Source organism: Falco punctatus, assembly GCF_963210335.1.
Source record: "Falco punctatus genome assembly, chromosome: 12".
In the NCBI taxonomy this organism is placed as follows: Eukaryota; Metazoa; Chordata; class Aves; order Falconiformes; family Falconidae; genus Falco; species Falco punctatus.
The window spans coordinates 2,129,272-2,156,178 of NC_137592.1; the positions used below are offsets into that span (position 1 = coordinate 2,129,272).

At 46.1% G+C, this 26,907-nt stretch overlaps 1 protein-coding gene across 3 annotated transcripts; it reads left to right on the plus strand.

The window, feature by feature from the left end:
* The first annotated feature begins 8,555 nt into the window (after window positions 1–8,555).
* On the plus strand, window positions 8,556–26,532 carry LOC308071947 (uncharacterized protein). Of its 3 annotated transcripts, XM_080408129.1 has the most exons (8): window positions 8,556–9,582; window positions 15,248–16,537; window positions 17,667–18,599; window positions 20,148–20,242; window positions 20,473–20,640; window positions 21,144–21,301; window positions 22,081–22,222; window positions 26,370–26,532. In XM_080408129.1, the coding sequence occupies exons 1-8, from the start codon at window positions 9,380–9,382 to the stop codon at window positions 26,399–26,401; spliced, it is 3,021 nt and encodes a 1,006-aa protein (XP_080264255.1). In that variant the 5' UTR covers window positions 8,556–9,379; the 3' UTR covers window positions 26,402–26,532. The 3 variants fall into 3 exon arrangements, with proteins under 3 accessions (XP_080264255.1, XP_080264254.1, XP_080264256.1); XM_080408128.1 differs by lacking the exon at window positions 26,370–26,532 and having other exon boundaries at window positions 22,081–22,930; XM_080408130.1 differs by lacking the exon at window positions 26,370–26,532 and having other exon boundaries at window positions 9,493–10,074; window positions 22,081–22,930.
* The last annotated feature ends 375 nt before the right edge of the window (window positions 26,533–26,907 follow it).

Sequence of the window (26,907 nt, forward strand, 5' to 3'; positions counted from 1 at the left end):
GCTGCCAGCTTCCCCCTCGCGCTGTCGGAGCCCTAAGGCTGCCAGGCTGTGCTCGTGCTAACGGACCTGTGCTGGGACCAAGGTGCGAGCAGCCTGCGTCTGTGGCACAAGACTCCATCTCCTGCGCAGGTGGTGGGCCTTCTGGCACATCCAAGCCTCATTTCCCAGATTGCTTTTTACATTTTTCTGGCAAATCAGGAAAGAATAATCTCTGATGGCTCCAGTTTTTATCATCATTAATATCTGCAAGAGCGAACAGTCCCATCTATGCTGAAGGCTCCTGTACAAGTGGGGCATCAGTGCCGCTCCATCATGGCTGGAGCGCAAAAGATCAGGTCTGCCCCTTCCCACCCTCCCAGGAGAGCCAGACCCACCTCCTCATCATTCTCATTTATTTCCTTTACTCCTCTTTGCTGTTATTCTACAAGCAAAATAATGAATTATTTCCCATCCAGACATGGAGCCGTGGGGACTGGGGAGGGCAAGGAGGGCTTAGGGGAAAAGCAAAACTCTCTGGGAGGAGTCCAAAAATAACCAATTTGTTAACTTCCAGCACAAAACTTCCCCCCTCCTTTTCAGTGTTTAATGACCATGCTGGGAACAAATATTGATGGTTAAAAGGGGATTAATTGTGTTTTTAATGAGCTTGAACATTCCACTTGCACAGAAACTGAAGCTCACGGCAGACTGTGTGGACATCACGATGTTCCATTGGCATTTTCTGTTAGCAGTGACAAGGACGGCTCTCGGCGTGGCACTCCTCCAGGCAGGACAGCCGAAAGGAGCATACAAAGATGGAATAAAATATGAAGGCAGATGAGAAAACCGGACTGAGCTGATTCTGCATCCAGGAAACCTGAGTCAGGTTTTTACACTAGTGAAATACTGCAGCTATACTAAATGTGTCATATGTTTCCATTTATGTGAGTCTGTTATCTAATTACCCCTACAGGAAACATAAAGCCAGTGTTATTTCAGTAGTCTAAAGGAGTTTTCGTGTCTTTTTTTCTGTTTGATATCTGGTAGATAATTACGCCCAGTGCTGTAGTGTGAACTTGTGGTAGTATCAGAGGAGATACTGCAAATTACAAAACCTCTGGAGTTAGGCTTGACAGGTAATTTGATGAATTGTTGACAACAAAACCAGAGGCTTGAAAGATATTGCTGTTGGGTATCTGTGTGAATCGCGTATTTAAAAAGGCAAGCTTCGTCCCCAGGCTGGCACTGGTAAACACAATGTGCTTCGTGAGCAGCCGCTGCATGACACAGCAGTTCATTGCCAAGAGTTCCCCTTGCCTTCTTTGCAGTGCCGCTGTAATTTGCCACAAAATTGCCTCTCTGAAGCCAGAAGCGATGTAAGAACCCATTTATCTGCAGGTTTACGAGCACGAAGAGCATTCTCAGAGTCTGACAGCAAATGCTTCTGATCTCCAGTTGCAGCTGTGAGATGACAGATCTCTCTGATTCAAAGATATCTCATGTCAAGAAAAATTGGGGCTTTCAGGCTGCGTCCTACTGGCGTGTGGCTGGGTGAAGCCCACCAGCCCCACCTGGTGCAGTTTCCCCAAGGCAGGGAATGCAGAGGTGACACTGGTATATAAGTACAGAGTTCATTCCCTGAACCAACCTCTGCCTGGGTAGGGTCACCCAGAGCTGGTCTCCAGGCCCATGCCCAGATGGCTTTTGAATATCTCTAAGGGTGGGTGGAGACTGCACAGCCTCTCTGGGCAGCCCACCCCAGCATTTGACCACCCTCACCATGAAAAAAAGATTTTTCTCAGACCACTCCCAGAACAAAGTGGCTGGAGCTCAGCAGCCAGCAGCAGAGCTCCCAGAGGCAGGGGAAGATGTGGATCACCGCTGAAGGTTTTAATGGGGCAGCTTTCCTTCCAGTGTACCCACTGAAATGCCTTGCCCTCAAATTCTCCCTCTCTTTGGCATAGCATCTCCTTCTCCTGGTGTGTCTCCTCTGTGTTGTCTCTTTTTTCCCTTCCTGCAGCATGCTTGCTTGTTTGTATTTCAAAGTATATGAATCAGGTTTCTTGGATCCGAATCCCGGAGTTCCACATGTGGCTGCTTGTGCTGACTTTAACCCAGATTTCTGGCCAAAGGAAGAACATGGCATTGCAGGACCTCGTGGTGATGACCAGGAAGTGCCCACTCCCATATCATAACAATGACAATCCAGTGCTTCCCACCCAGCACCTTGGACACTCACCACAGAAGGGCTGCCACCTGCTTTGGAGGGAGCCCCTTGAACCCTGGAGCAACCCTCAGACGACATTTCAGATGCATTTAGTAGTTAAAGTTTGTACATGCCGTGCCTTGGCATGTCCTCGAGTACATGCTTTGTTTTCAGACTGCCAGGCGCCCTGCAGATGCGCTTGCGTGTTTTCGGGTAGCTGTACCTTCAAGTCCATCCTCGCCTCCTCACAGGGGTTCAACAGCTGGGCAATTTACACACATGAAAATTCACGCAAATGTGCTCTGACCAACAGTGTCAGTCCATCAGCTCGAACCAAGACGCCTTGGTTGTCTTGTGAGGGTTTGTTCCCCAGAGCTATTACCAACTGATGTAGGAAAGGGGCACCTTCAGATCAGCATCCACGCTGGAAAGGGGCACCTTCAGGCCAGCATCCATGCTGGAAAACCGAGGTTATGTTAGCATATTATGCCTGTTGACTACGGATGCCGCCTCTGGGAATGCTCCCTGTGACCCAAGCTGCACAGCTGGGGTCCAACCAGAAAATGACTAATCGTGAAATTTCCAAAAATATTTTGCCAGGTGTTTATTTCTCCAGGCAGCTGCCTTTTTCATGTTTACTCATTGCAGGCAAAGACTCCACACCCGATCTGGTGATAAAAGGGCATTTTCTCATCGCAGGCAGAGAACAAGCAATAGCAGTTGGAGGTATGAATACGCCCACGGCAAAAAGTTCAGAGCCAGATCATAGCTCCCTGAAGACGCTTAGGTCCAGGACATTGGTTCTACCCCTCCAGAGAGAGCAACCAGATGCAAATCTAGATTCTCATCTTTTTCTAAATAATTTGGACTCTCAGATCATGATGAGGGCCCTTCAGTAAGGAAAATAATCATGCCAGAAAAAAATATTATTGCTGCAAAGACAGGAGTTGTTTACATAACAAACAAACAAAAAAAGCATAGCCTAATGCAGATGTCTGAAAGTCAAGGGGCTTCTCTTAGACGACAGAGGGGGCAAATCCCTCCCAGGGTGAGTCTGTTCTTTTGGACGCGTTCCCCTCTGCTGTATACGAAGCACCCTGGGCTGGCTTATGCTGGGACTGAGATGGGTATAGGAACGCAAACTGAGACCTTGGCAAAATCGATAGCCACGTTATCGTTACAATACTGAACTACGGTCAGAGGTGAGGAAAGCAGCACAATTGTCTTTTTTAAAAAAAAAAATCTTATGGTGGCAAAAGCTTGGTTGAGGAAGAGCTGCAGGAAGATGCCTAGCTCTTAGCTTACTCCACTGTTTCCCAGTCCCAGGCAGTAGCCCAGCTTCTAGGGATCAGTGTCGGTGCGCAGCAGGGATTTAGACACCAGATGTAGCCTGTGGGCACAAGGGATGCTTTGCTGCTTGCCTGGGCTTCACAGGAGGGTTTTTGCACTGATTTCAGCAAGTTTGGGGTCTTGCAAGGCAATGCTGCTTTCTGCTGATCAAAGGAAAATACAGCTAGTTGTTGCCTGAGAGCCCTCGTCCAGTGTATTTAGACTGACTTTTCCTTAAAATTCTCAATGGTCAACAGCTGGGATCAGGTGGAGTTTGTCCGGCATCGTCTTTTTTAATAGAAGTCTTGATCAAAATAAAGTGTGGTAACATTAACAGTGCAAGGCTGGGATGGTAAATCTGGCAAGAAATTGCTATTTTCTTGCCATTAGGAGTAACTTGGGGGTGTGTGTGTGTACTTTATTTCTTTTGGCAGGGAGCAAAGTGGTAATGTTAATTTATTCTCTGCAATCCATTTGGCTTTGGGGGGGGGGAGAAGCAATTTTTTCTCTCCCCTGCTGATTGCTTTTTTTTATTATTATTTAGGTGTCTGTAAACAGGAGGCAGTTTGTTTCCAAGAGGAGGAAGCACTAGCATCCTGCAGATACCGGCAGCGTCTGTTAGCCAGAGACTAAACATCATCCACCTGCTTTTTAGATTCTTGACAGAGAAACAAGATCTTTATAATCTTTCGCAAACTCCCCAGACTTGGCAAACTATTTGAATATGGGCTTGACTGGAAATGTGAGGAGTTACACAGTTAAAAAGTCTTGTATACAGACGGAAAGTTTGCCTGACCTCTCCAGAGTTACATCAGACCTTCAATATTTTCTGGAACATGCTAGAAAATTGTATGCTTCTAAAGGCTGGTTTTGATGCCTGTGGGTTTAGCACGGGTTAAAATATTTTGCTTCTCTGGAAGGTACAGGAAGAAACAGAAGTTTACAATGTGCCAACAGCTTAAATATGTGTAATAAATAAGGGCACGTAACAAATGAGCTGTGTGGAGAATTTATTTGGTAACAAAGGAAAACCATCCACTGATGGACCTCTTACGTTTGGTTTTCCATCGACCTAACAGGCCACTTGTCAAGAGCATGGTGTCAGGGTTGTAGTGAATTAACTCAAAACCAGTGCCCCCCGAAGCTGTGGGAATATATCCTATCACAAATGCCTGAAGGCAGGAATGAGCCTCAAAGAAAAATTAAACAGGAAAAGCGCTGCTGTCTTTCAGTAATTCACAGGCCAGAGCCAAAATTGCAGACACTCTAATGCCAATCAGGTGATGCTGACCTGGCTCTAAGTTCATTTCCAAGAGACCTTCACAAATAAGGGTCTTGGCTAGGGCCCTTGACCTCGGTGGGAGCCTTTTATAGACCTTGGATGTGTCCCCACATCAGAAACGTGAAGTTATTATCAAAACTATTGTCTCAATAGCATGAAAGAACAAGAAATGGTGAAAAAAGCTTTTCCCACCACTCCAGCACACCAGACCTCTTCTCACAACCCCTGTACAAAATCGGGGCTCATTGAGCAGGCTTTCTTCCTTCCTATGCAGCAGCACCCAAAATTGCTTGCTGCATTGGTTACCGTAAGCCCCATAGTAGGTATGTGCACTCAGCTACCTGATAGTCCCATATCAGGAAGGTGACAAACACAATTATGTTTTCCAAGTGACAGCTTAGCAAGTGGTTATTCGTTATCTTGGTACCAGACGAAGGCAGACATTAAGGTCATCAGTTTGTAAAGTCCCAAGTTCTTATGGGGAACCAAGCTTCAGGTAGGAAAGGATTGTGATTTTAACCACCCGGTTGAACTGACTCATCTAGCATAGGCTTGGAGAACTTCATAGATCTTACACACACTCACAGATTTTGAAAGCCAGGAGGGGCTGTGAGTCCAGCTAGTCTGATCTCATTTACCACAAACCATACACTGTTCTGGCTATTGAGTACAGTCATGGCCGTCTAAAGCTTTCCCTCTGAAAGGGCACTTGAAATCACCTGGAGATGAAGAAGCCACCTTTTCCTTTTGGTCTGCTCCAGCAGCCAGTGAATCAAAAACTGTACCTTGCCGACAATTAAATTTTGCTTCCCTTTAGTATTCTAACATCTCCTTTTTAAGACAAAACACCCAGGAACTTTTATCAATTCACGTGTTTTTCAAGTGACACCAAGATCTTAGAATTTTTGCCAGAACATATGTTAACTGCTGCTTTTTGAGACTTAACATATAAGCAGCATGAGGGGGAGTATGTATGGTAAGTTTGATTTGTAGCAAAATCATATGCCAAAATGTATTATGTAGAATAGCATTAGAGGCTAACCAGTATGCACTACTGACATATGGACCAAGAGCCTGCTGTTTGTTTTTCATTAGGATTTTGTCTGGAATTTGCATTTTTAGACTATGCTGAAAGCTCTGTCTCTGTTTTGGGGACAACACTAAGGTTTGCTGAGTGGTGGCTTGGCTCCCATTCAGGAGAGCTTCAGTTTCATCAGCTCCAAACTTGGTAAAAATGCGTTTTAAAAGGCCTTCTCCTCCTCAAAGGCTCTGCAGACATGCGGCCAGATTCCTCCCAATGCAACAGTCAGCTGAACAGCATGGGGGATGAATTTGTCCGCTATGGGAAACTATTCAGATCGGCCTTTCTCTGTTCTTCCTAGAATATTTTCACTCCAGGATCCTTAACTATTTAACTCATCTTTTTCTTTTCTTCCTGGCAAAGGGGAAGCCCGGTATAGACTGGGCTCCTGCTGTGAGGCTGTCAGGTAAGGATACCCTTCACAGGTATGCCTCTACCCTGCACAGGTCCGGCCAGCACTCCCTGCCTGCAAATCTGGCAGTGCTACCAGCACACCAGAGAGCTACTGTGCTGCCGGTGGGACCGAGCCCACCAGCCGGTGTGGAGAGGCCGGTGGGAGCTGGTGGTGATCCCGAGCAAAGCTGCACGGTTCGTTTCTCTGACTGCAAGGCCGTTAAAGTTTCATCTTGCATGTAAGGAGGTCAGGGTTATGTCAGTGAGCAACTGGACACTGATCTCTGGCTCCTGGAAAGGATGAGCAGGTCTGGGCTGATCTTTCCAAAGACTGCAGCATCCTCTGGTGGAGCCATAAGGAAAGGATGGCCAACCAGGGGAGAGGCACGATGAGGTTTTGTCTTGCATTGCCAGGGATTTGGCACCTCTCAAAATACACCCCAGCTTTGCTCGTCTGCAGCATAACTGGGAAGAGCCAAAATCGCAAACACCCTAATGCTGATCAGGTGATGTTGTGCCTGGGGAGCTACCCGCTGTGCTCCAGCGAGGAAGAGGCAGCCCAACAATCAGCCTGGGATCTGGGGACATTTCCATTTCTTAGTTTGCTGCAGACGTCCCGGCTGACTTTGGGCAAGTATCTGCAAATTTCTGATGGTTCAGCACAGCAGGAGCAGAACCTGTATCCAGAGTGGAGTAATCTGCCTGGCGGAGCTGCTTCCCAACTTCTGCCTTTTCCTGGTCTTAGTCACCATGATTAAAGCCTGAGGTGTTCCTTTGCTCCCAGCCAAAGGAAGTACTCAGATAAAATCTGGGTTCCCAGGCTGTGATTCTTTCCTGGACTTTGCTGTGTTTTGGCTTAAAGGGCAAAACGGGTTGTTGCGTCCTGTTTTATTACAATGACCCTGTGTCTGCAGCGCTTGCCCCATGCACCGGGCACCTGGGTTCAGCATCTTCCTCAGCACAACAGGATTCAGACACCTCTCTGCTGCCTCTCAGCTGTTTCATCCCTCCTGTTGAAACTGCAGAAAAAAATTAATGATTCAGAGAGAAGCGAGTAAGACACCCTTCCTTCCCTCCCCATCCAGCAATCAGGACGTTCATCAGGGATGAGCGAAACAGGGCTCAGTCTTCTGCTCCCTGATGCATCTGAGCACCCAGGGCATTTGGAGAATCAAGTTCATCTCCTCCAGCCTGAGAAATAGGACTTGATGGCAGGAGGGTAGGGTGAAATCCATCCTGGAGTCACACAGCTGCTGGTGTGCAGGAGTGTGGGGAGAATCCCTCCTGGGCAGCTCCGCAAAGATTGACACACTGATACAACCCAGCGCAGCAGCGCTGCCAACTTCTGCAGCAATTCACTCAATCCTTATGAAAGCAAGACTAAATTGGACAGGAGCCTGCACTTCATCTTCTCTCCCAACTCCTCTGGGTGAGAACTGTTGAGCAGACCAGGTTTCCGATAAAGTAAAAGCAAACACCATTCCCTTGTGCTAAGATACAGGAATATTATCCTGACATTTTAGCATGGATCACTCATATTGCTGCTCATTCTCTCCACTCCTAGAGCTGTGTCTTGACAATAGAAACATTCCCCGAATACAAACAAAATAATCAGGGTTGAAAACCAAATTCATGGTGGAAGCACACACTCCTTGGTGGGAGCTATGCTATCTGTCAGGCTAGATTTGCCTCTCGGCCTGTACAAGTCTAAGCAAGCTGAGTTTGCACTACTTATTTTTATTCTAAGTATTTTTATTTTGTCTTTCCTATGATAGTCTTGTTTTCACACAAATGTGTGAAAGTTTTCTAGTGTCTGGCCAGCAGCCTGGTAATTATAGGATGTAGGTTCAAATTTGCGTGACAGAAGTATAGAACAGAAAGGTGAATAGCATAATAACTTGCAGTGATGTCTGCCTCTTCCTGATTAGCTTTTTTTAATGGAGGAATTTATTTCACATTACCTCAAGGAATTACAATAACCATCCAACATTTTTACGGGCTGTTAAAATTTAAAGATTAAAACCTGCACTTACGTAAAAAAAATGTTTCTAAGGAGGAATTTATCTGTCATTTGTCTTGGAAACAAGATTTGTGTGCTTAAGTACTTGGCAGCCCATATTGTGACTCGTCCCATCCGTTGGCTGTTCAAAATCATTTCATGTGATAAATGACAGCAGTATGGGGTCACCAGTGAGAAACACCATCTTGTCCTGCAGGAACAGCAGTTCTGGGAGACGTGAGACGCTGTTTGTGCTTCTCCTACGCCCAGATTTACCGCACCTATAAACCTCTCTTTTAGCACTGGCAATAATCTGCCAGTATCCATACTGGGAGATGGTGGGGAGCCGGAGCTGGCTGGCAGAGCAAGATGGGCTGTATGGTAAGTAAAGGCATTTAACACACCTGAGGAACAAACCCACCACAGCCACTGGCAACAGAAGCAATTAAACCTGATTAAACAGTGAAACACCGTGCTTTTGCAAATGTGAAAACATACTGTTTTGACTTGATTGGAATTTTTTTCAGCTTTGTAGAAACAGCTAAGCACAAGCTATGAAAATTCATGGATTTCCTTCAATCAGCTCTTCCTAATGAAGATGTGGATGGATCACTGGGAAAACAAAGTCCCTACAGGTATGAATTTTGTTGCAGTTGTGGCTGGAGACAGAGCATGGTACCACACCTGAGTGAACCGAGCCCTGGCTGGCAGCTTGTTTTGAGGTCTGGGGCCCTGAAAGCTGATCTGCTGTGAGCCTGGAGCAAAGCTGGTTTGCCTTCTCACAGCAACAAAAAAAAACCCAAAACACTCGCAGAGAGATCTGAGATTTTCTTCTGCCTGGGCCACGGCACCTCCCAATAATACAGCTAGGGGCTGCTCTATGTGTGTAGGCAAGCGCGAGGCCTGGCACCCTGAGGTGACCAACGCGGGAGTTACTGCGGATTCTGGAGAGGAGGTAATTGCAAGCGCAGCGGCAGGCACTCCCACTGACGGGGTAAAACTGAGCCCCGCTTGCAATTCTGAGGAGCTGTGAGGGCTTCGCCCGCGGGCCGAGCCCGGCAGCGCCTCTCCTCACGCAGCGCGGGAACGCCGCCGGTGCCCGCGCCCAAGATGGCTGCCCGCTCGCGGCCCACCGCCTCCCTCACTCAAGATGGCCGCAAAAGACAGGCGGCTGCCGTGGTGACGCTGTGGCGGCCATGTTCCTTTCGGGCAGCGCTGTCCCTTTCCCCGGGCTGTACCATTCCGCGGGTGGGGGAGCGGTGGTTGCGCCCGGGGCCGGAGCGCGGCGGGAGCGGGGCGGCCCGCCTGGCAGGGTAAGGCCGGGAGGCGGCCCTGAGGGAGCGGCGGGGAAGTGCCGCCGGGAGGCGGGGGAGGGGGCCTGGCTGCTGCTGCCACCGCCCTGCCCGGCGGGAGGGTGGCCGTGGCCCTTGGGGTGCAGGCCGGGCCTCGACGCCTGAGGCGCAGGCATGGCGGCGGCGAGGCCTCGGCCTGCCCCGCGGCTCGGCGGGCCCTGAGGAGACCTGCGCTGGTGTGAAGCACAGGGGAAATGTCCGCCGTGTCCGGTTCCCCTGCGGGGCTCGGGGGTGCCTGTGCGCTGTGGGCCAGTGACGTGCCTAGGAATCTGTTGGCCGCACAAAGTAAACGGTAAAAGCCAGAAGAAGGTCGCACCTGCATGTGGCCCATGGTGCGAGGAGTGACGCGGCGCGGCACCATTGAGCGAGGTGCAGGCGTTAGCGCTGTGCCCCTGCAAGCGTGCCCAGCCGTGAGCTCCTCACGCGAGGGGCAAGCCCTGTTGGGGCTCACAGGTAATGTACCTGGGGTTTAGGAAGGCAGAAGTCAGAGTTCTGTACGTTTTAAAAAAAGACCCCAACAACTTTAAATGATTGTTGGAGGAATTTGTCCAGCGGTGTGCTGGAGGATGAATTGGGATGCTCTGGATGGCAGTCCCTCAGCTTGCCCAGCAGTGCACAAACAGGCCAGAAACTGTAGCGGGGGGTGGGGGGGTGCAGTTACTGTTCGCTCAGTCTCCTGACAAACCTAACTTTACATATCTGCGTCTTGTGGGGATTTATCTGAATAAGCCCGATTTTTCAGATGATTGATTCAGTTGAGTAACTCTAGCAGTTACGTCCCTGTAATGTTCTTTTTCGCCTAGTTAGCCTTTTATCTCACTGTTATTCATATATTTTGACCATCACAATCTACCTTAAGACAGGTAAATGTTACCTGATTTTACAGGGAAAAAAAGCAAAAATCAGAAAAAATACCACAGGTATGGCTTATTTAAGGACTGAAGTTAGGTCTTGCACATCTGTGACAATGAGTCATTGCCCTTTACATAGGGAGGTTTGTGTGCTCTTAAATATTCTGCCTGTTGTACTGCAGTTCTGGTTGTTTAACCTGATCTCTTGAGCAGTTCGTTTTATCAGTCAGGATCCAGGGTGTTGCGCCGCGCCACTGTTACGATCTACCTGTGTTGTTCTTATTTTACCAAGTGATAGCCCAGGCATCAAGAGGAGCAATTATATGCTCTTACACCATATCAACACCTCAAAAAGATACTTGGGCCATTTCTGCAAAGGATAAAGATGATTAAGTAAGAGCATATTAGGACTTTATTTATTTATTTACTTATTTATTCACCTAACACGATTGATACTTCAAGGATTCTCATTTTGGTCCTTGTCAGAATCCTTTGTTGTACATGTACATGCAGCTTTTGAGAGTTTAAAGGAAGCCTTCCCGGGAAATAAGTTAAGGAAGAATTTCCTCCTCACTTCTCTGAAGAGAAACTTAAGATCTAATTGAAAGGCTTGGGAAGAATCAACCAACCAAAGGTTATATATATACTTTGCAAAAAGCAGGAGATATTTATCTGAAATAACAGAATTTTTGAGAAGTGTGCAGTTGAATTTTTTGTGGGGGTTTTCTCCCCTAGATAATTGGGTCTATGTATCAGTGTACCTTCACTGTCTTCACTTCAAAAGGGCTACACTGTATCATACCAGATAAGGCTCTGGCCTATCGAAGTTGCAAAGTAGGTATGAACAGTGAAAGTCCAAGAAGCAAAGATGTTTCAGAAACATCCTTCCTAGAAACATCTTCACGCAGCACATATAAATCCCTTCTTAGAGCTTGGAAACCACCATTAAGCTTTAGTTTTTAAAACAGTTGTACTTATTCTAGTGGCCTTATCGGGAACTGGAATTGAATTGAAATACATTTTGGGTTTTGCAGTGGTTCTTTAAATTAATTACGTTTTCTGTAAATCTTGCATACATGCAATTTTTTAAAAGTATTTATTTCCTTAATACTGGTCAAAAAGCTGAACAAAGTTACAAACAGGCAAAATGCAATATGTGGAAAAAAATGTTACTTTCATTTAAATCTTCCCATTGAAGTTGATGCCTCAGAGGGCAGCAACTTGCTGCTTTCAGAAATAGCCTCAAGGTACAGCAGAATGATTGTTTATTGGAGCTGTTAACCTCAAACCAGCTGCGCTTTGCTTCCTGGTTTCAGAAGCAGTAGCGGGTTTAGGATGACCCGCAGTGATCAGTGGGCTGTGAACCCTACTGCCTCCCAGCAGCAGCTCTGAGAGGGTTTCTGAGGGGGTGAGATAATAGCAGAGGGTTTGCGGACTCCTCCTGCTGCATTGCACTTTTTCCACCTTTGTGACTGTCCTGTGTCACCGGTTGGGAGCTTGTTCTGCTGGGTTAGGGGCATGCATTTGAGGTGGAGCAGGAGAGAAAGTGCCAATCATTTTGAGATTTGGGCTGTCAAGAGTGCTGGAAGGTGAAACACTCGGGGTGCAGCTCGGAATGATTAGTTTACAGACGCAGTTGGGAGTGAAAATCTGGATTATGAAGACTACACTGTCTTGTCTTCATAAATGGAGGGACACAGTTAAACCTTATGCTATCAATAATGTTACCACTATTTTTCCTATTTGTTTACTGGTGGTTAATTCAAGCCAACATTAACCTCCAATTAGAACAAAACATGTCCTTCTCTTTGATTCAGTAACTGATTTACTGCAGCGTTTGTCATCCTTATTCCCATTGCTGTGCATGGGAATTCCTCAAGAATCTCTCTTGTCATTAAGTGGTAATGAAGTGTAAAGAGTAAGGAAATAGTTTTCCTAATCCTTTGGGGGTAATAAGCTTCTTCCTTACCCCCAAAATGTAAGCAAAATACTCAGAAAACTTTCATTACTTGAACTTTTTTTTGGGGGGGGGGGAGGGGATAATCTTATATACTGTTTTATACCCCAAAACATTGTGTTCAACTCTCAACCTCCTGAAACTGTAAAAACATATGAAAACAAACTATATTCAACACCACTTCAGAAAACTAGATCAATTTCCAATTTTGATCTTCCTCTTCAAATGGTAACAAAAAGTAGTCTCATTTTTTCTGAAGAAAAAACAAAGTGAGAATTGATGAATCTGTGTCATTTTTCAGTGGAAAGACTTTTTCAGCAAACCATTTCTGGGCTGGTTTAATCTAGAACCAGCTGAATTAAAGAGGTGATGTTGGAACATGCCTCTCCATTTGGCTTAGTATCAGATATTAGTGTTAGCAGAGCTCACATGGGAGCATGTATTGAGGATTTATCACAGATGGCGATCTGAAAAAGGAGCTGGAGGAAATTAGCACGTGCTCTGCTCATTGATTTCTTTAAGCGCTACTGATCGGTGAGCAACCCTGGGGTCAGTTCTGCACAGAAGTTAAGGAGGATATCCTGTTGGAAAACATTAAGAAGGGCAAGCCAGGGGACAGATTAAGTGGAAGCTTTTGTGAATTTGTGGTCTGAATATAGGTATTAAACCCCGATCTGTGCTTCTACGTACAGCCTGCAAGTCTGCTGCAGGAGCCGTTAGGGTTACGTCTCCATGTAGCTGGTGATCGTTGGTAGGGAATAGTTGGCAAATCTTGAGTCGGGAGCACTTCAAAGATGCTCACTGGCCATAATTCATAAGGCAGAGGTGGTGATCATGATAATGATTTGTAGGAGTCTGGGTGCAAGTGGTCCTTTTCTGATAGAATTTAGACAGTGCTGTTTTGCACATCCCCCACTTTCTAGCTTCTGTGCGATGTTTCAGCAGAGGCTTTGTCTTTTTCTTTTAGTTGATTTCCCTCAATATTTTTCCTATAGTAATATTTTGTTTTTTTCTGAGTAAGCATCTTTGAATTTGCCACTAGTGAGGAGTCCAGGAGTGAGGAGGTTCTGCACCAGCTGGGTGAGAAGGCTGAGATCCCCAGCAGTCCCATTGATTGGGGTGGGACTTCTCACAGCAGCTGATCGAATACTCAGGATCAAAGCCCAGACTAAGTACAAGTATTTGAGGTTCTGCATAACTCAAATATACAGACCTTTTTATCTGGTAGGAATCTTGTCCATTTCCTAAGAATGTAGCTGTACGTGCTCCAGCAGCACTTAAACGAATTTTCTAATGACCCCATTAAACCTTTAAATGCGGTTTTTAAAAAATTATTTGGGATGTTCCAAGCATTGAGTGATTTATGCCTTGCAGATTAGAAGATGATTGTCCTCTACGGTGCTCTGCTGCAGTAGCTTGTAACAGGAAGAGTATTCTCAAAGCTATCTCTTAAGCTTGCTATTCAGACCTATTCAGTCTAGGCTATGTATTGTATTTGACTTCCTGGTACTTTATGTTGAAGGCACATTTGTCGTCTTAATCAGACAGTTTATATCTGCAAGGAATGTATTTAATGTAACATCAAACACAATTTAGATGAGAAGTGAAAGCAGAGCTTGGTGTAATTTTCTGCCAACCATTATTACTGTGAGAGGGAAGCACAGCAAGCCAAGCTTAAACAGAGCCTTTAAGCAATAACAAGCTGATTCTTCTGTTTATTTTGGCCTAATGTTCTTCCCTTGGTTACAAAGCTGCTGTAAGCATGTGCTAAATAACAGACATTTAAAAACTGTGCTGGATCAGGAGTATCAGCTTAGAGGATCAGATCAGAGCATCTTAAGGCCCCTTGGGAAGGTTGACAGCATCTTTGTGGTCCTTTATGTGCAAGGGTAAATGAGACTTCTTGTTCCAGTGGAGTAGGTGTCATATGCGGGCTGACACAGGAAAGCCACAGAGTTCTCAGGTGTAAGAATCACTGTGAGGATAGCTAGTGTCCGTCTCTAGAGGTGGTGGGGAAATGCAAATTGTTCTTCCTGAAAATGCCAAAAAACTTCTGGCCCCTCTGTTTGTGGATTGAGAAGGAGCAGTTTTGAGATATTTTTCAAATAAAATACTATTGCCTCCTCAAAAAACTTGTAGCTTTTTCTAGATAAGTAGTTTGTGCCTGTATATTATTTAAGTGGCCAAATACAATAGAAGCTTGCTAACTATCGTTATTAACTCTTAGGTCTGATTGTTTACGGGGGGGGGAACACGACCCCAGAAACAAAATCAAACCAGATCCAAAGATTTATGCCCCTGCTTTGGCACAAGGGGCTGCCTGGCACAGTGTGTGGAGCCTGATGCAACTGTGAAAACACAGGCTGTTTCAACACCAGCCTGGAAACAATCGAAAGTGACTTGCTATATGCTTCAGTTCCCCCTCTGTGCAAGAGGGGTGGGGAAAGATGCTCATAAATGGTTGTGACCTCTACTGTTGAAAAGTGCTTGTATGAAGAATGTTTTATTATTTAACTGGGCCAATGCTGTTACCCTTATTTTGTTACTGTAACCATCTGTGCTACAGAATATTCACTCTGAGGAGTTATCCTAGAGTGTAAATCTAAATCTGTGACTGTAATAAACCAAGCATGTTTGCAGATGATGGTTGCATTGATAGAAATAACCTTAAGGTCTTTACCATGTCTCGTAAATGAGGAATGAGGACGTGGATCTCTGCTGAGCTTTTTCTTAAGTGATTAATGTAATACACAAGTAAAACAGTAGCTCATTGAAAAGGGAGAGCTGGCATTCAAACATTTGTCTGTTTTTCTGGCAGGATGGAGAAGAGGAAGATTCTAATGAAATCCAAGGTTGCTGCTCCTAACCTCTTGAGGGCACTGCATTCTCTGTACCAGTTCGGTCACCTCTGTGATGTGACTGTTCACACACAACATCTGGGAATTCAGGACGAGTTTCTGGTTCACAAAGCTGTCTTGGCAGCTTCCAGCAACTATTTCAAGGGGCTTTTCCTCCATGATGAGATGTTGGACACGAAGAACTGCACAGTGACTCTGCAAGATATTTACACGGAAGAGTTCACCTCCTTCCTGGAGTTTGTTTACACTGCAGAAGTGGAGATTGAGGCAGAAAAACTGCAACGGATGAAAGAAATAGCTGAAAGACTTGAATGCAAGGATTTGCTTGACATTTGTGAAGAAGTGAAAGCAGAGGGCAGGAAGGGTTTAGATTTGAGCCTCCATCTGAAAGGTCAGCCACAGTGGACTCATATCCAGCAAGAGGAGAACTGCAAACTGAGTAACTCTTCCCAAGTTGCGGCAATACCCATGCAGAGAAAACTTTGGGATAGGCAAAAACATAAAAAGTTGCTGGCTGGCTATGACCTCATTGAAGGGCAACCAGCAAGCCTGGAGCAAGAGGGCACTGCTTTTCCAGGCCCAAAATCCAGGGCAGCAAAGCTACCAAAATGTAACAAGGCAGATACCAGAAACAGACTTGGCATGGATATCGTTAGTCTGGAAAATGAGAATAGTCATCCTCTCCTAAGTCAGACTGAGTCAAAGGAAGCCCGCATAGCAGTTAGGAACACTCTGCCTGAGCAGTGGGAAGATGAAAACAGTTTAACTTCCAAATTTTCTAGTAAAACGGAACGTAGGAAGACACCGCGGCACATGGAAAAAGTCTTGCCACAGATTGCGTGCGAGAAGTGCAATGAATCATTCCGTGTTACCAAGCAGTACCAGTCGCACATGGAGCTCAAGCATGACATTCATCTGGCTGTCAAGTACAGCTGCAATATGTGTGAGCAGCTCTTCTCCACTCACCAGAACCTCCGGCAGCACCGCCTCACCGTTCATAGCGATGAGCAGGGCTTCTCCTGTGTGTTTTGTGACAAGAGTTTTAAGCGTCAGAAGGACATAAAAGACCATATCCGCAGGGTGCATGAGAAGAAGCAGGATCCCCAGGCCTGCCCGTACTGCGACAAGGTCATCAGTTCCAAGTGTGGCCTGACAGTTCACATACGAACACACACGGGAGAGAAACCTTATAAATGTGAACGCTGCTCTGCCAGCTTTGCTCAGAGGTCTGCTTACAATACTCACGTAAGGTACAGCATTCTGTGTGTGTGTGTGTGTGTCTGTGTGCACGCAGGGAAATGTGTTTTCTGTCTGGGTGCCAGGCTAAAAGCATTCCTGAAGTCCTCTTTGCTTTAGTTTCAGAATTCCTTGGATCTGATCAGGAGCGTGTTGAAATCGGCACAGATTGTTTCTGTTGACCTCATCAAGCTCGTAGTCCGGATTAGTGGGTTGAGGTCTCCCAGAGTGGGAATGTGGGCAAATGTTTCCTGTTGACTCAAAGGGGACTTGTGCAACTGGATCTCTTAGGTGATTTCGGAAGCCTCAGGTTTGGGTTTTTTAATAGGACCCTCAAAAGAACTGGCATCTGTTTAAAATGCACAAGAAACTGCCCATTTCAGAAACATCAGGGCAGTATGGAGCTTTTTAGTATGGTTTTCATGGGCCAAGTATCCTGCATGCTGTTCTGCTGGGTGGTGTGAGCTTTCAGATGGGCTTATGAAGTGTTGCCTGGCTGAAAACAAGATGTTGAAATTGCACGATAGTTTTCAGAGCTGCAAAAGCTACTGTACGTGTCAAACGTCACCATACCCTGCCTCTGTGTTGCAGGAGATAGGTGGTTTTTCGCTGGATCTCATCGTCCCTTTAAAAAATGTCAAAATTTGTTTGTAGTTCAGTCCAGTAGCGGAAAAAACGTTCCAGTTGTTTTGCAATTGCAGTGACATAGCTTGTTGCATGCACTGAGCAATGGTAAGTGGATTAACTGCTGAAGTTGATGGCTTACAAGGGGATATGTTTTATTTTTCCATACAGGCATTTAATCTATATTTCCCTTGGTTTGAGTCCATAATTTCTTATCCTTTCCATCATGGCCTTGGAGGAAAATTTACAGTCTGTCCTATGTTACTAGTCAGACAACAATTATGTATACTTGAGAGGCTCCATCCTTGATGAACTAAGATATTTTAATTTTCTTCAATTATCCAGTCCAACTCTACACAAAATTTCCCTGTTGTTCAGCTCTCCAAACATGCTGTTAATTTCTTAAATGTTTTGAAGAACAATTAAAAGGAAGCAACTCTTCCTCTAAGGCAAACATGTCTGAATTGGAACAATTAAACTCTCTGAATTTGTGCTCTGTTGTTTGTTTTTTTTTGACAGAAAAATCCATGAGTCTGGGCAAGAGAGGAAACTCATGCCTGTTTATTGGATGGTCGTTCCGCCCGCACATAGACCAAACGCAACGAGCTGTGACAAAGATCCTGGCAGAGGCACGTGGGATGGGACATCAGAGGCTGAACAACGAAAGCGTGTGAGGCACAAAGAGGCCAAAAGTTGTGAGGAAGAACCTGGGCGTTCATCTGTTACCGAAGCAGACTGTGGCAATGGGCAAGAAGAACAGAAGCGGAAATGTAAAGAAGCTGCAGCAAGAACTGAAAAAGTGAGTGAAGAAGGGAATGAAGGTGAAATGAGTGTGAAGGGCGAGGAGGAGGTAGATTACAAAGCAGGCTATTCAGAAGTTGAAGACAGTAGAGATAACGAGGAGGTCTGTACTGAGGAGGATGATGAGGATGATGAATGCCCTAATGAGAAGGATGGTGAAGAACATGAATCAGATAAGGAGTTTAAATTAAAGAAGGTAAATAAAAGCAGGGTGAATAAGAAATCTACCTATGTAATAAGATGTGATAAGTGTAATGAGCAGTTTCTTTCTCGGAAAAAGTATGTGGATCACTGCAGAGATGTCCATCAGTGCTTGCCTGGCAAAGTCTATCAGTGTGACATCTGCAGCAAGTCGTTTGCTAGTTACAACAGCTGGAAGGAGCATCGAGCATGTGTCCACACGGAAGAAAGGCAGTTTGCCTGCACCCTTTGCAATGCCACTTTTAAAAGAAAGAGAGATGTAAGGACACATTATATGCGGAAGCATGAAGGCAGAGTCAAACGCCCTCTCTGCTCTGTCTGCGGGAAGATCCTCAGCTCCCGAACAGCACTAGTGTTTCATATGCGGACACATACAGGAGAAAAACCTTACGAATGTGGCATTTGTCATTCAAAATTTGCTCAGCCATCACAACTTAAGATCCACACCAGGTCAGCCTACAGCACTGCTGTTCCCGTTACCACGCCCTGCATGCCCAGTGTACTTCAGCACTTCATTGTCCTCTTCTGACTTCCCAGTTTTGAGTCATTCTTGCATGTCCTTGTAACAGGAGCACTGGGATACAATTTGTACTGTAGTGTCTATGATTAATTCTTTTACGTAAAGGCTTTGTTGGCATCTGGTCATTGCATCAGGTTTGGTAGGGATTTTGAAACAGATGCCCTGTCCAGATTTGTAAGCAAAAGCCAATCGTTTGAGATGATCATAAGATGATGGCCTTCACTGATGAAAAGTAGCATAGGCTGGAGAATTACTCAGGGACCTCAGAGCCCCAGATCTGGAGCCCTACTCGCTCTTTATCACTCTGAGCAAGTCATTTAGTGTGGGATTTAATTTCTGGTATGCAATACAAAACCTGGACTTATTTGGGCTCCCTCTGTAGTCAGTGGAGCTAGACTGGATGAATTGCTCTCTGGTGGCATTGATATTAAATGTGTCCTCTCCCAGGAGAGGGTGAATCATGCCATGGAATTTCCCATCTTTCTCCAAACAGAGAGCCTAGCAGATGGCTTATAAGAGGAGGTTAACTGTTGGAGGGCTAAACTAGGTGAGAAATCCTGTTACTAAAGACTGTGGACCCATACAATAGGGACAGTGGCTGTCCTCTGTCTCCCAAGTGTTCTTACAGTGATTTAAAAAAAAAATTTTGAGGTATACTGATTCAGGACCAGCAAAACATCTGAATCGTCAAGATAATCTGTCAGCTGAAACACAGCAGAGCTGCACTGCGTGTGAGATGCAGTGTGACTGCAACAAAACGATGACTCATGGGGTTTATGTTGGGTAACTGGCTGTCTCATATTTGCAGCATTTTGCCTGACAACTCAAAATTATGCATGTTTTTGCACATCATACTGTTTGGGTTGGAATAAGGGAAGTCAGCATAGTGTGAAGACCAAACATGAGGCTCAGGCTTTCTCTGATTTGAGCTAGTTTAAAATCAGGTGTCCAGCACATGTTCAGAAACACTGCCTGCCTGACTTTCCTTAGTGCCTCTTGTCTTAAAAATAGGACTATCTTGCCAGTTAAAAGTTTGCAGGGCAGAGGATGTGGGGCTCAGGGATTGCAGAAGCAATAACTTGGCCCGCGATGTCCCAAGAGGTCTGCTGCTGGCATTGTGCTGGGGATGATCTGGATGCGCTTTCAGTCTCTAGCACAACAGCAGCTTGTCATCTTCCCTGCTTTCTGCCTTCTGATGCTGATCCCATGAGCTGTAACTTGTGGAAAAAAGCTGGATTTTATAGTGCCTGAGAGTGAGGAAGAGGTACACCTTACATGGGAATTTTAGTCTTTAGTGTAGCACCAATACTTGTGAACATTCCATTTCCTGAGCAAGCAGAATGTCCTTTTTTCCACTTCATTTAAAAAATGAAGCATGCTGCCTGTAGTGTGTAGAATGTAATTTCAAATACAGTATTTTAAGAATGCACTACAAGAGTTAATTTTATTAGTAGTCATTTGTGTTTTGCTTCATTTAGGTCCCATACTGGGGAAAAGCCATATATTTGTGAGGACTGCGGGGCCTGTTTTGCTGATAAAGGCAAACTCACTGGCCACAAAAGGACACACACAGGTAGGCATTAAGCACTTCTGTTCCTTCCACCTGCTTTCTCCTATCACCACCCTTTATACTGCTACAGATTGCTAGTTGGGATATTTTTATTTTTTTATTTTTTTTGTAACTTACAGAAGAGACTTCAAGTACCAGGAAAGAACTACTAGGGATAGAAAGACATTTGAAAACCAACTCTGAAGTACAAAATTCTGCTGAAAGAATTCAGGCTGTCTTTTCTCTTTACTCAGGAGAGCGCCTTTTTAAATGTGATGTGTGCGGAAAACATTTTGCCACCAATGAATACTTAAAATGCCATAAACGGTGCCACATGGGTGCAAAGCCCTTCAAGTGCGAGGTCTGTGGGAAGACATTTGGACTGAGAGCCTCGCTAGCCCAGCACAGTAACGTCCATGCAGGTAATGAAACAAACTGTTCGGGGCTGGGAAAATAACTGGCACTGCAAGCTTGGGTCTGAAGTACTTTTCAAGTTTGGATGGAGGTGTTTTATTCCACCACCACTTTTAAAAGCTGCTTAAATTAGGTGATAGGGAGAAGCAGGGCTCACAGCTCGTTACACGGGGCACGATACCATCTTGTGTCATACTGGATGGTGCTTGCCCAGAAGACTGAGGCCTGTTCTGTGCTGCTGAAGGACGTCACAGCAGAGAGCGGCTGTAGTTGCTGCTATTCCCCTTGCAAGATCAGAGAGCTGTTCTCAGGCTTTCCATTGCAGCCAAGAAGCATTTGCTCTATCACATAACCTTAAAACCCGGGGCCTCAAGCATCTATCTCCCATGTACGCTGCTTTATTAATATTGGATCTTTTAAAAATCCTTTACGCTTTTTGTCTGCTGAAATCAGGTCCAAAAGAACCTGCCTTCTCACTCTGTGCTTCCTAGGTTTTTCTTGTTGTTTTTAGAGACCCGTCCGTATTTCTGCGAACAGTGTGGGAAAACGTTCACCCAGCAGGGCGCTCTGCGACGGCACCAGCGTATTCACACCGGGGAAAAGCCATACAAGTGCAGAGCTTGCGAGAGAACCTTCACAGACATGTCCACCTTGCGCAGACACGTGTCGGTATGCTGCCCCTTGGGTGTCTTTGTGGCAGGCAGACCACGGTGGTGACATTTAACTACTGAGAAAAGTTTCTTGCCTTAATGAGGGTTCACATTGGTAATGAATAGTAGGGTTGGGGGATTGATCTGCTATCTGTGCACAGCTTGTATTTCTGAAGCATGCAGTTTTTTCTCCAACAGCACAGCAGCTCCCACTACTGGCTGTCAAACCAGTCATCTCCCAGGTACTTCAATTGTCTTCAAAAGGAAAATCCGATTTTATAAAAATATGTGACAAAGGACTGGTTATTTAAAATGCTTATTACTGATTGAATCCTTTTCTTAAAAAAGGAATGGGTCCTGCATTTTATATTACTGCAGTCTCTCTTAAACCTCTTCCACAGAGGCCACAACATGCTGGTTGATCACACCTTCATGTTGCAGATCAACATGATTTTACATGTTTCCAGCAGAAACATGTTCTCAGAGACCTTTGGGTCCTTGAAGTGACCGCTAAGACAGAATGTAAAGGTTTTTTTCCAGTTACAAGTCTTTAAGTTAATATATGTCTGTGTGCTAAAATTCTAGCCACTTCTCGAAGCACTCTGCAGCAGCAGAGCCAGGAAATCAGCTCATAGTTGGCAAAACAGACTTGTTCAGCTTTTGCGTTTGAGCCCAGTATCACAGAGTTAACCCCAGTACTATTTGATTTTGTACTGGTTTAAATCTTCAGTTATTAAAGTTACTGTTGGGAAAAAATCAGATGTAATTGTTTTCTACTTTTTTTCTCCCCTCCTCTAGATTCACGACCGGAATGCTCACTGGAGGAGTTTCTTAATAGATCTGACGACCAAAAAGGACCATAACTGGTCCAAAATAGAAACGTTCTCAGAAGCCTGTATGGGTGAAGACTCTGTGCCAGAAATTTGGTCGGTTGACCAAGGTAAACTTTATAAACCTGAAAGCATTATTCGTAAAAAAGTAGAACATGTGCCATCTGGCGTTAGTAACTCAGAAGACACCGATCGCTCCCTTCTGTACTTGTAGTCAATTACCGCCAGAAGACCGTGCGGTCTCTCCAGGTCGTACCAGGCTAAACTGTCTCAAGTGTTAATTGCGGCTGCCTCGTCACCCTCTGCAGTGCAGCGGTGGCTTTGTGCAGGTGAGCCGGAGTCACGGGCACTGCAGGCAGAGAAGGGAGCTGTAGTTCCACTTCGCAGTGTTTATGCCAGGTAGAGTTTAGATCCGTACCGGGTTTCTGGTTTGTAGTGCCCGAGCACACCGTGGGGTACCTCTGCGCGGCGGCCGGCCTGGGGCAGGGCGCTGGCCGGTCCTGGCCTGGGGCTTTAAATAAAGATGCGCTCATGACGTAAGCGGCCCTCCATCCCGTAGCTGATTCGTTCGCACAGATCGGACCGCAGAGACCCGGTGATACGCTGAGCAACACCCAGGAACGTGGGGGTCCCGGCCCGGGCCCCGCCGGGCCGCGCTGCCGAGCAACGGGGGTCGCAGCACTGACGCCACTTCCCGCGCGTCACGGCCGCGCCCCGCCGGGGCCGTTGTCAGGGCCGGGGCGCGCAGCTTCCGGCCGCCGCCCGGAGCCGTGAGCTGAGGAGCGGCGCGGCCCGCTCCGCCTGCGGGGCCGGCGGGGCTGCCGGTGAGTGCGGCCGGCGGCGGGGCGGGCTGCCTGCCCCGGCCCGTGCCCGACAGCCTCCCCCTCGCGGCCGCCCGCCCTCCCCTGCGCCGGGAGCACCCCCCGCCCCGCCGCCGCCGTGGGGAGGGAGCCGGGGCGGCGGGATCGCCCTCAGTAGCCTCGCCGCCTGCGCTGGGGGCGAGCGGCCGGCGGGGCACCCCCTCCCCGTTACCTCGGGGACTCCTGCCCGCTCTGCTGGCCGCGGACGCGTGCGGCCGCCCTCGGGCCGCCGGGGCAGGCGGGGCGGCCGAGGAACCAGCCCGCAGAGGAGAGGGGCTGGCGGGCCTTGTCGTGTGAGCTGGGGGGGGGGGGCACACAGCGGCGCCCCGTCCTGCCATGCAGGGCCCCCCGGCCTGGGCTGGGGTCGGTGTGCGGCTCCGAGTTCCCCTGCGCTCACAGAGGCTGGCGGCTCTTGGGGTGCGCAGGCCTGGCACCTAGGCGGCGTGCGGGGTGTCTGCTGCAGCGCGCCGGCCTCTGCTTCACAGGGCTTCTGCCTGCGCCCTGCAGGCGGTGCCCCTTGCTGTGGCACCGTTATTGCAGCTTCGGTGGTAGGAGCAATCCGGAATGGGGCGGGGTGGTGCTAGCAGTAATGCCTCTTAATAGACCCTGTGGAATTGCTGGTGCAGGAGAACAGACAAGCTTGCGGGTCCACAATCTGTGAAATCTGGCTGGCTCTTTTTACCTCTTTTTATCTCTCCAGCTAGGTTTGCCACTGGGAGGGGACACGTTCATGGTGCGTGATGAATGGCTGACCTTATGCAAGAGTAGCTTTTATTTGCATCTAGGTTCTGACAGGCTAGTCCTAGTGAGCAGGCTCAGTCTGCTCTGTCTTTTTTGAGGTGAACATGGCATACTTCTCTTGAAGATGCTTTGCCAGCCCAGTGCTCAGCAGCTCAGTATACTTGCCAGAGGAGTGGTAAGCCTTCACAATGAAAGGCCTTCATGGTGCAACGTATCTTACTGTACACGTTGGATTAATGCTCCTCTGAACAAACTCAAAACCAGCAGGAGGCTAGCAAAGAGAGCAAGCGATGTGTTTTCATAGTGGCTTTTGATTCTGCAAATACTATGGAGGGAAGAACAGGAGGTTTCTGCTTTGCAGCCCTAAGAAAAAAGGAATTGGCACAATGTGTCTGTTAACACATGCACCTGTGGTCAGCTCCTGAAACGAACGGCTCGTTGAGTATTTATGAGCTCATTCACCCCAGTGGGAGAAGTTTGTGGTTTGGGTTCTTGTTTCCTGCTGGGGATTGCTGTTGTCTACACATGACCACAGTTTTGCCGTGCGATCAAATGGAAAATAGATGGATAGTTGTGAAATGACAGGATGAGTCGTTCAAAAATAATTGTTATTGAGGAGGAAAAGTTATGTTTTGATATTGATTATTTCAGATAAAGCATTCAGAGAGTCTTTGCTTAATTCATCCTTGCATACTTGGGGTGCCAGTGTGTCGTATAACTGAGAAAAAAATCGCAGAGTGTGGAGAAAGGGAAGCAAAGTTTAAACATGATCTTTTATGCTTCTTTGAGTCAGCCTTTCAGTCAGGAGTCAAATCATGTCATTCTCATTCATACAAAATTTCTATCAAAACTGAAGTGCAGCACTGGGGTTTGCTTGTAAAAGTGGACAATGTTTTGAGATGCCTGTTGAGCTCTGAGCTGGCACAGGCGATTCTTTATCCCCTTTCTAGGTCTTTTGGTTTAGGTGTAGTAAAAGTAACAGTGGGGTTTAGGTATTTGTTAGAATAATGTTAATAGAACTATTTAAATCTTAATAGTAAGCTGACTGAGCTGAAGATTCAAAAGCTAGGAAATGGGAAAGGTTTCGTTCTGAGAATAATCTTTTTCCATAGAACCTAAGGAAGGGGTTTGGGTGCCCACGATGGATTCTGTTTGCTGTTCTCCCACTTGCTTTTTGCATGAGGTTGGGGAAATGATTCTACTTCCCTCACGTCCTGCCTACCTTACTTGTAAACACCTTGGGGCAGAGGCTCCCTGGGGCTTTTTGCCTTGCGTAGTATTAAGTTCACAAAGCACTCGTTTTACACAGCTGCTGCCAAACTGCACAGATTGGTGGAGATTATAGCTCTTCATTTTACGGTTTTCTTGAAAATATTTTATCAAGATGGTTTTAACAGGAAATTGTATTGGGATGCTAGTCTAACTTTTGGTTTGTTGGAATGAGTGTAGACTAAAAATTTGAGTTTATAGCTCTATTGGAAGAGAAGGAGCCTCCTTCTGATGCGATGAATATTATTCTTGTGTCTCTTTCATGTTTAATATGGTTTCCTTACTGTTACATTAATACAAATTTGGTTCCATTTGTACACGGTTTTTGTTTGGTTGGTTTTTTTTAATTTACCTTCCTGAGCAAGATTTCTGGTGTTTTGTGTATAAAAGACTGCAAGTCTACTGTACCTGAGCATGAAGAAAGAAACCTTAGTTAACTTTCAGGAAGCAGAAAGAAATTTTTCAGATTCAAAATGCATGCATACATAGTAGTTAGGAACACAGGAAAGCGAGATAGATTGCGCGGGGGGTATTGCTCAGAGTGTCTTCGGAGTTCATAGAAATATTGTTTGTTCTGGGATCAAACATTTTAAAAAAAACCCACCACACCTCAGTTCTTTTGAGAATTTTGGAGCAGCTTAAAACATTACTAGGAAATAGGACATAACCTGAAGGTAAAGGGTAGTGGAAATTGTGAAGCCCTTGAATGCCCATTTGCAGCCTTACAAAATTTAAACGGTGTAAATCCATTTTGAATGATGAATATTTTAGAAAAGAAAACACTTTGGGGATCTTTTAATGATTTCTTAGGTTTACGATTTGCAAATATGATTACATGGTCTCCTTTGCTTTGGTCGGTTAAGCATTTGGAATTTTATCCGAGTCTTGTTTAAAAGTCTTATCTCAAAAGCCTGTTTAAGGAAGTGTTTATTTAGGATTGCAGTTAACTTTTACTTAATCTTACCTTTCTCTTACTGCCTGATTAAGAGGGAGAATAATTTCTTGATTCCACATGCCTTAATAAGAACAATTCTTTTGATCTTTCTCTGTTTGCTTCATCCCTGTTACAGGTTCTAATAGTCTGTGGTGTTCTAGGAAAAATTACAGTTGAGATTTAAACTTAAATGAACTTCAGAGAAATCCCTGTGGATGACTGGTGGTATGGGTTTAGATATGACTGCTCAGGGTGACGCTTTCTGAAATCTGCGCTTCTAGCCAGACTTTTCACAAAGCTTCTGTAAAAGTCTGGTCTCCTGAGCTCAATTACCTGAAGTGCTTAAATCTGAAGTGAAGCACTCTCAGAAGTCTGGACATGACTTTTGGCCGTTGAAACCTTTGAGTTTTGTTAGCTTCCATGCAAATAACTAACATGCAGTGTTGTTAACAGCTTTTTGCAGAGAGAAGAAAGATGGAAAGTAATGCAGTTTTACTGGAATCCAAGTCCTCCCCTATCAACCTGCTGAATGAAATGCATCAGCTGCGTCTCCTGGGCCACCTCTGCGATGTGACAGTCAGCGTGGAATATCAAGGCGTCAGGGCAGAGTTTGTTGCTCACAAGGCCGTATTGGCAGCAACAAGCAAATTTTTCAAGGAGGTGTTCCTTAATGAGAAGGGCATGGATGGCCCAAGGACCAACGTGTTCCTGAACGAGGTCCAGGTTGCCGATTTTGCTTCGTTTCTTGAGTTTGTGTATACTGCTAAGGTAGAAGTGGAAGAAGACAGAGTGCAGCGTATGCTGGAAATAGCCGAAAAGCTGAAGTGTTTGGACCTCTCAGAAACCTGCTTTCAGTTGAAGAAGCAGATGCTTGAGTCAGTGCTGTTGGAGTTGCAAAACTTCTCAGAATCACAGAACTCCGAGGAAGAGAGCACTGCCCAGCCAAGCATTTTGCTCGAGTCCAAAGGAGCTGCCGTGGCAGAAGCGGACC

Coding starts and splice junctions, on each gene's coding strand:
- LOC308071947 (XM_080408128.1), top strand. CDS start 9,380: ATGGCTGCCCGCTCGCGGCCCACCGCCTCCCTCACTCAAGATGGCCGC. Junction 18,600..20,147: donor CAACTTAAGATCCACACCAG/GTCAGCCTACAG, acceptor TGCTTCATTTAG/GTCCCATACTGGGGAAAAGC. Junction 20,243..20,472: donor CCACAAAAGGACACACACAG/GTAGGCATTAAG, acceptor CTCTTTACTCAG/GAGAGCGCCTTTTTAAATGT.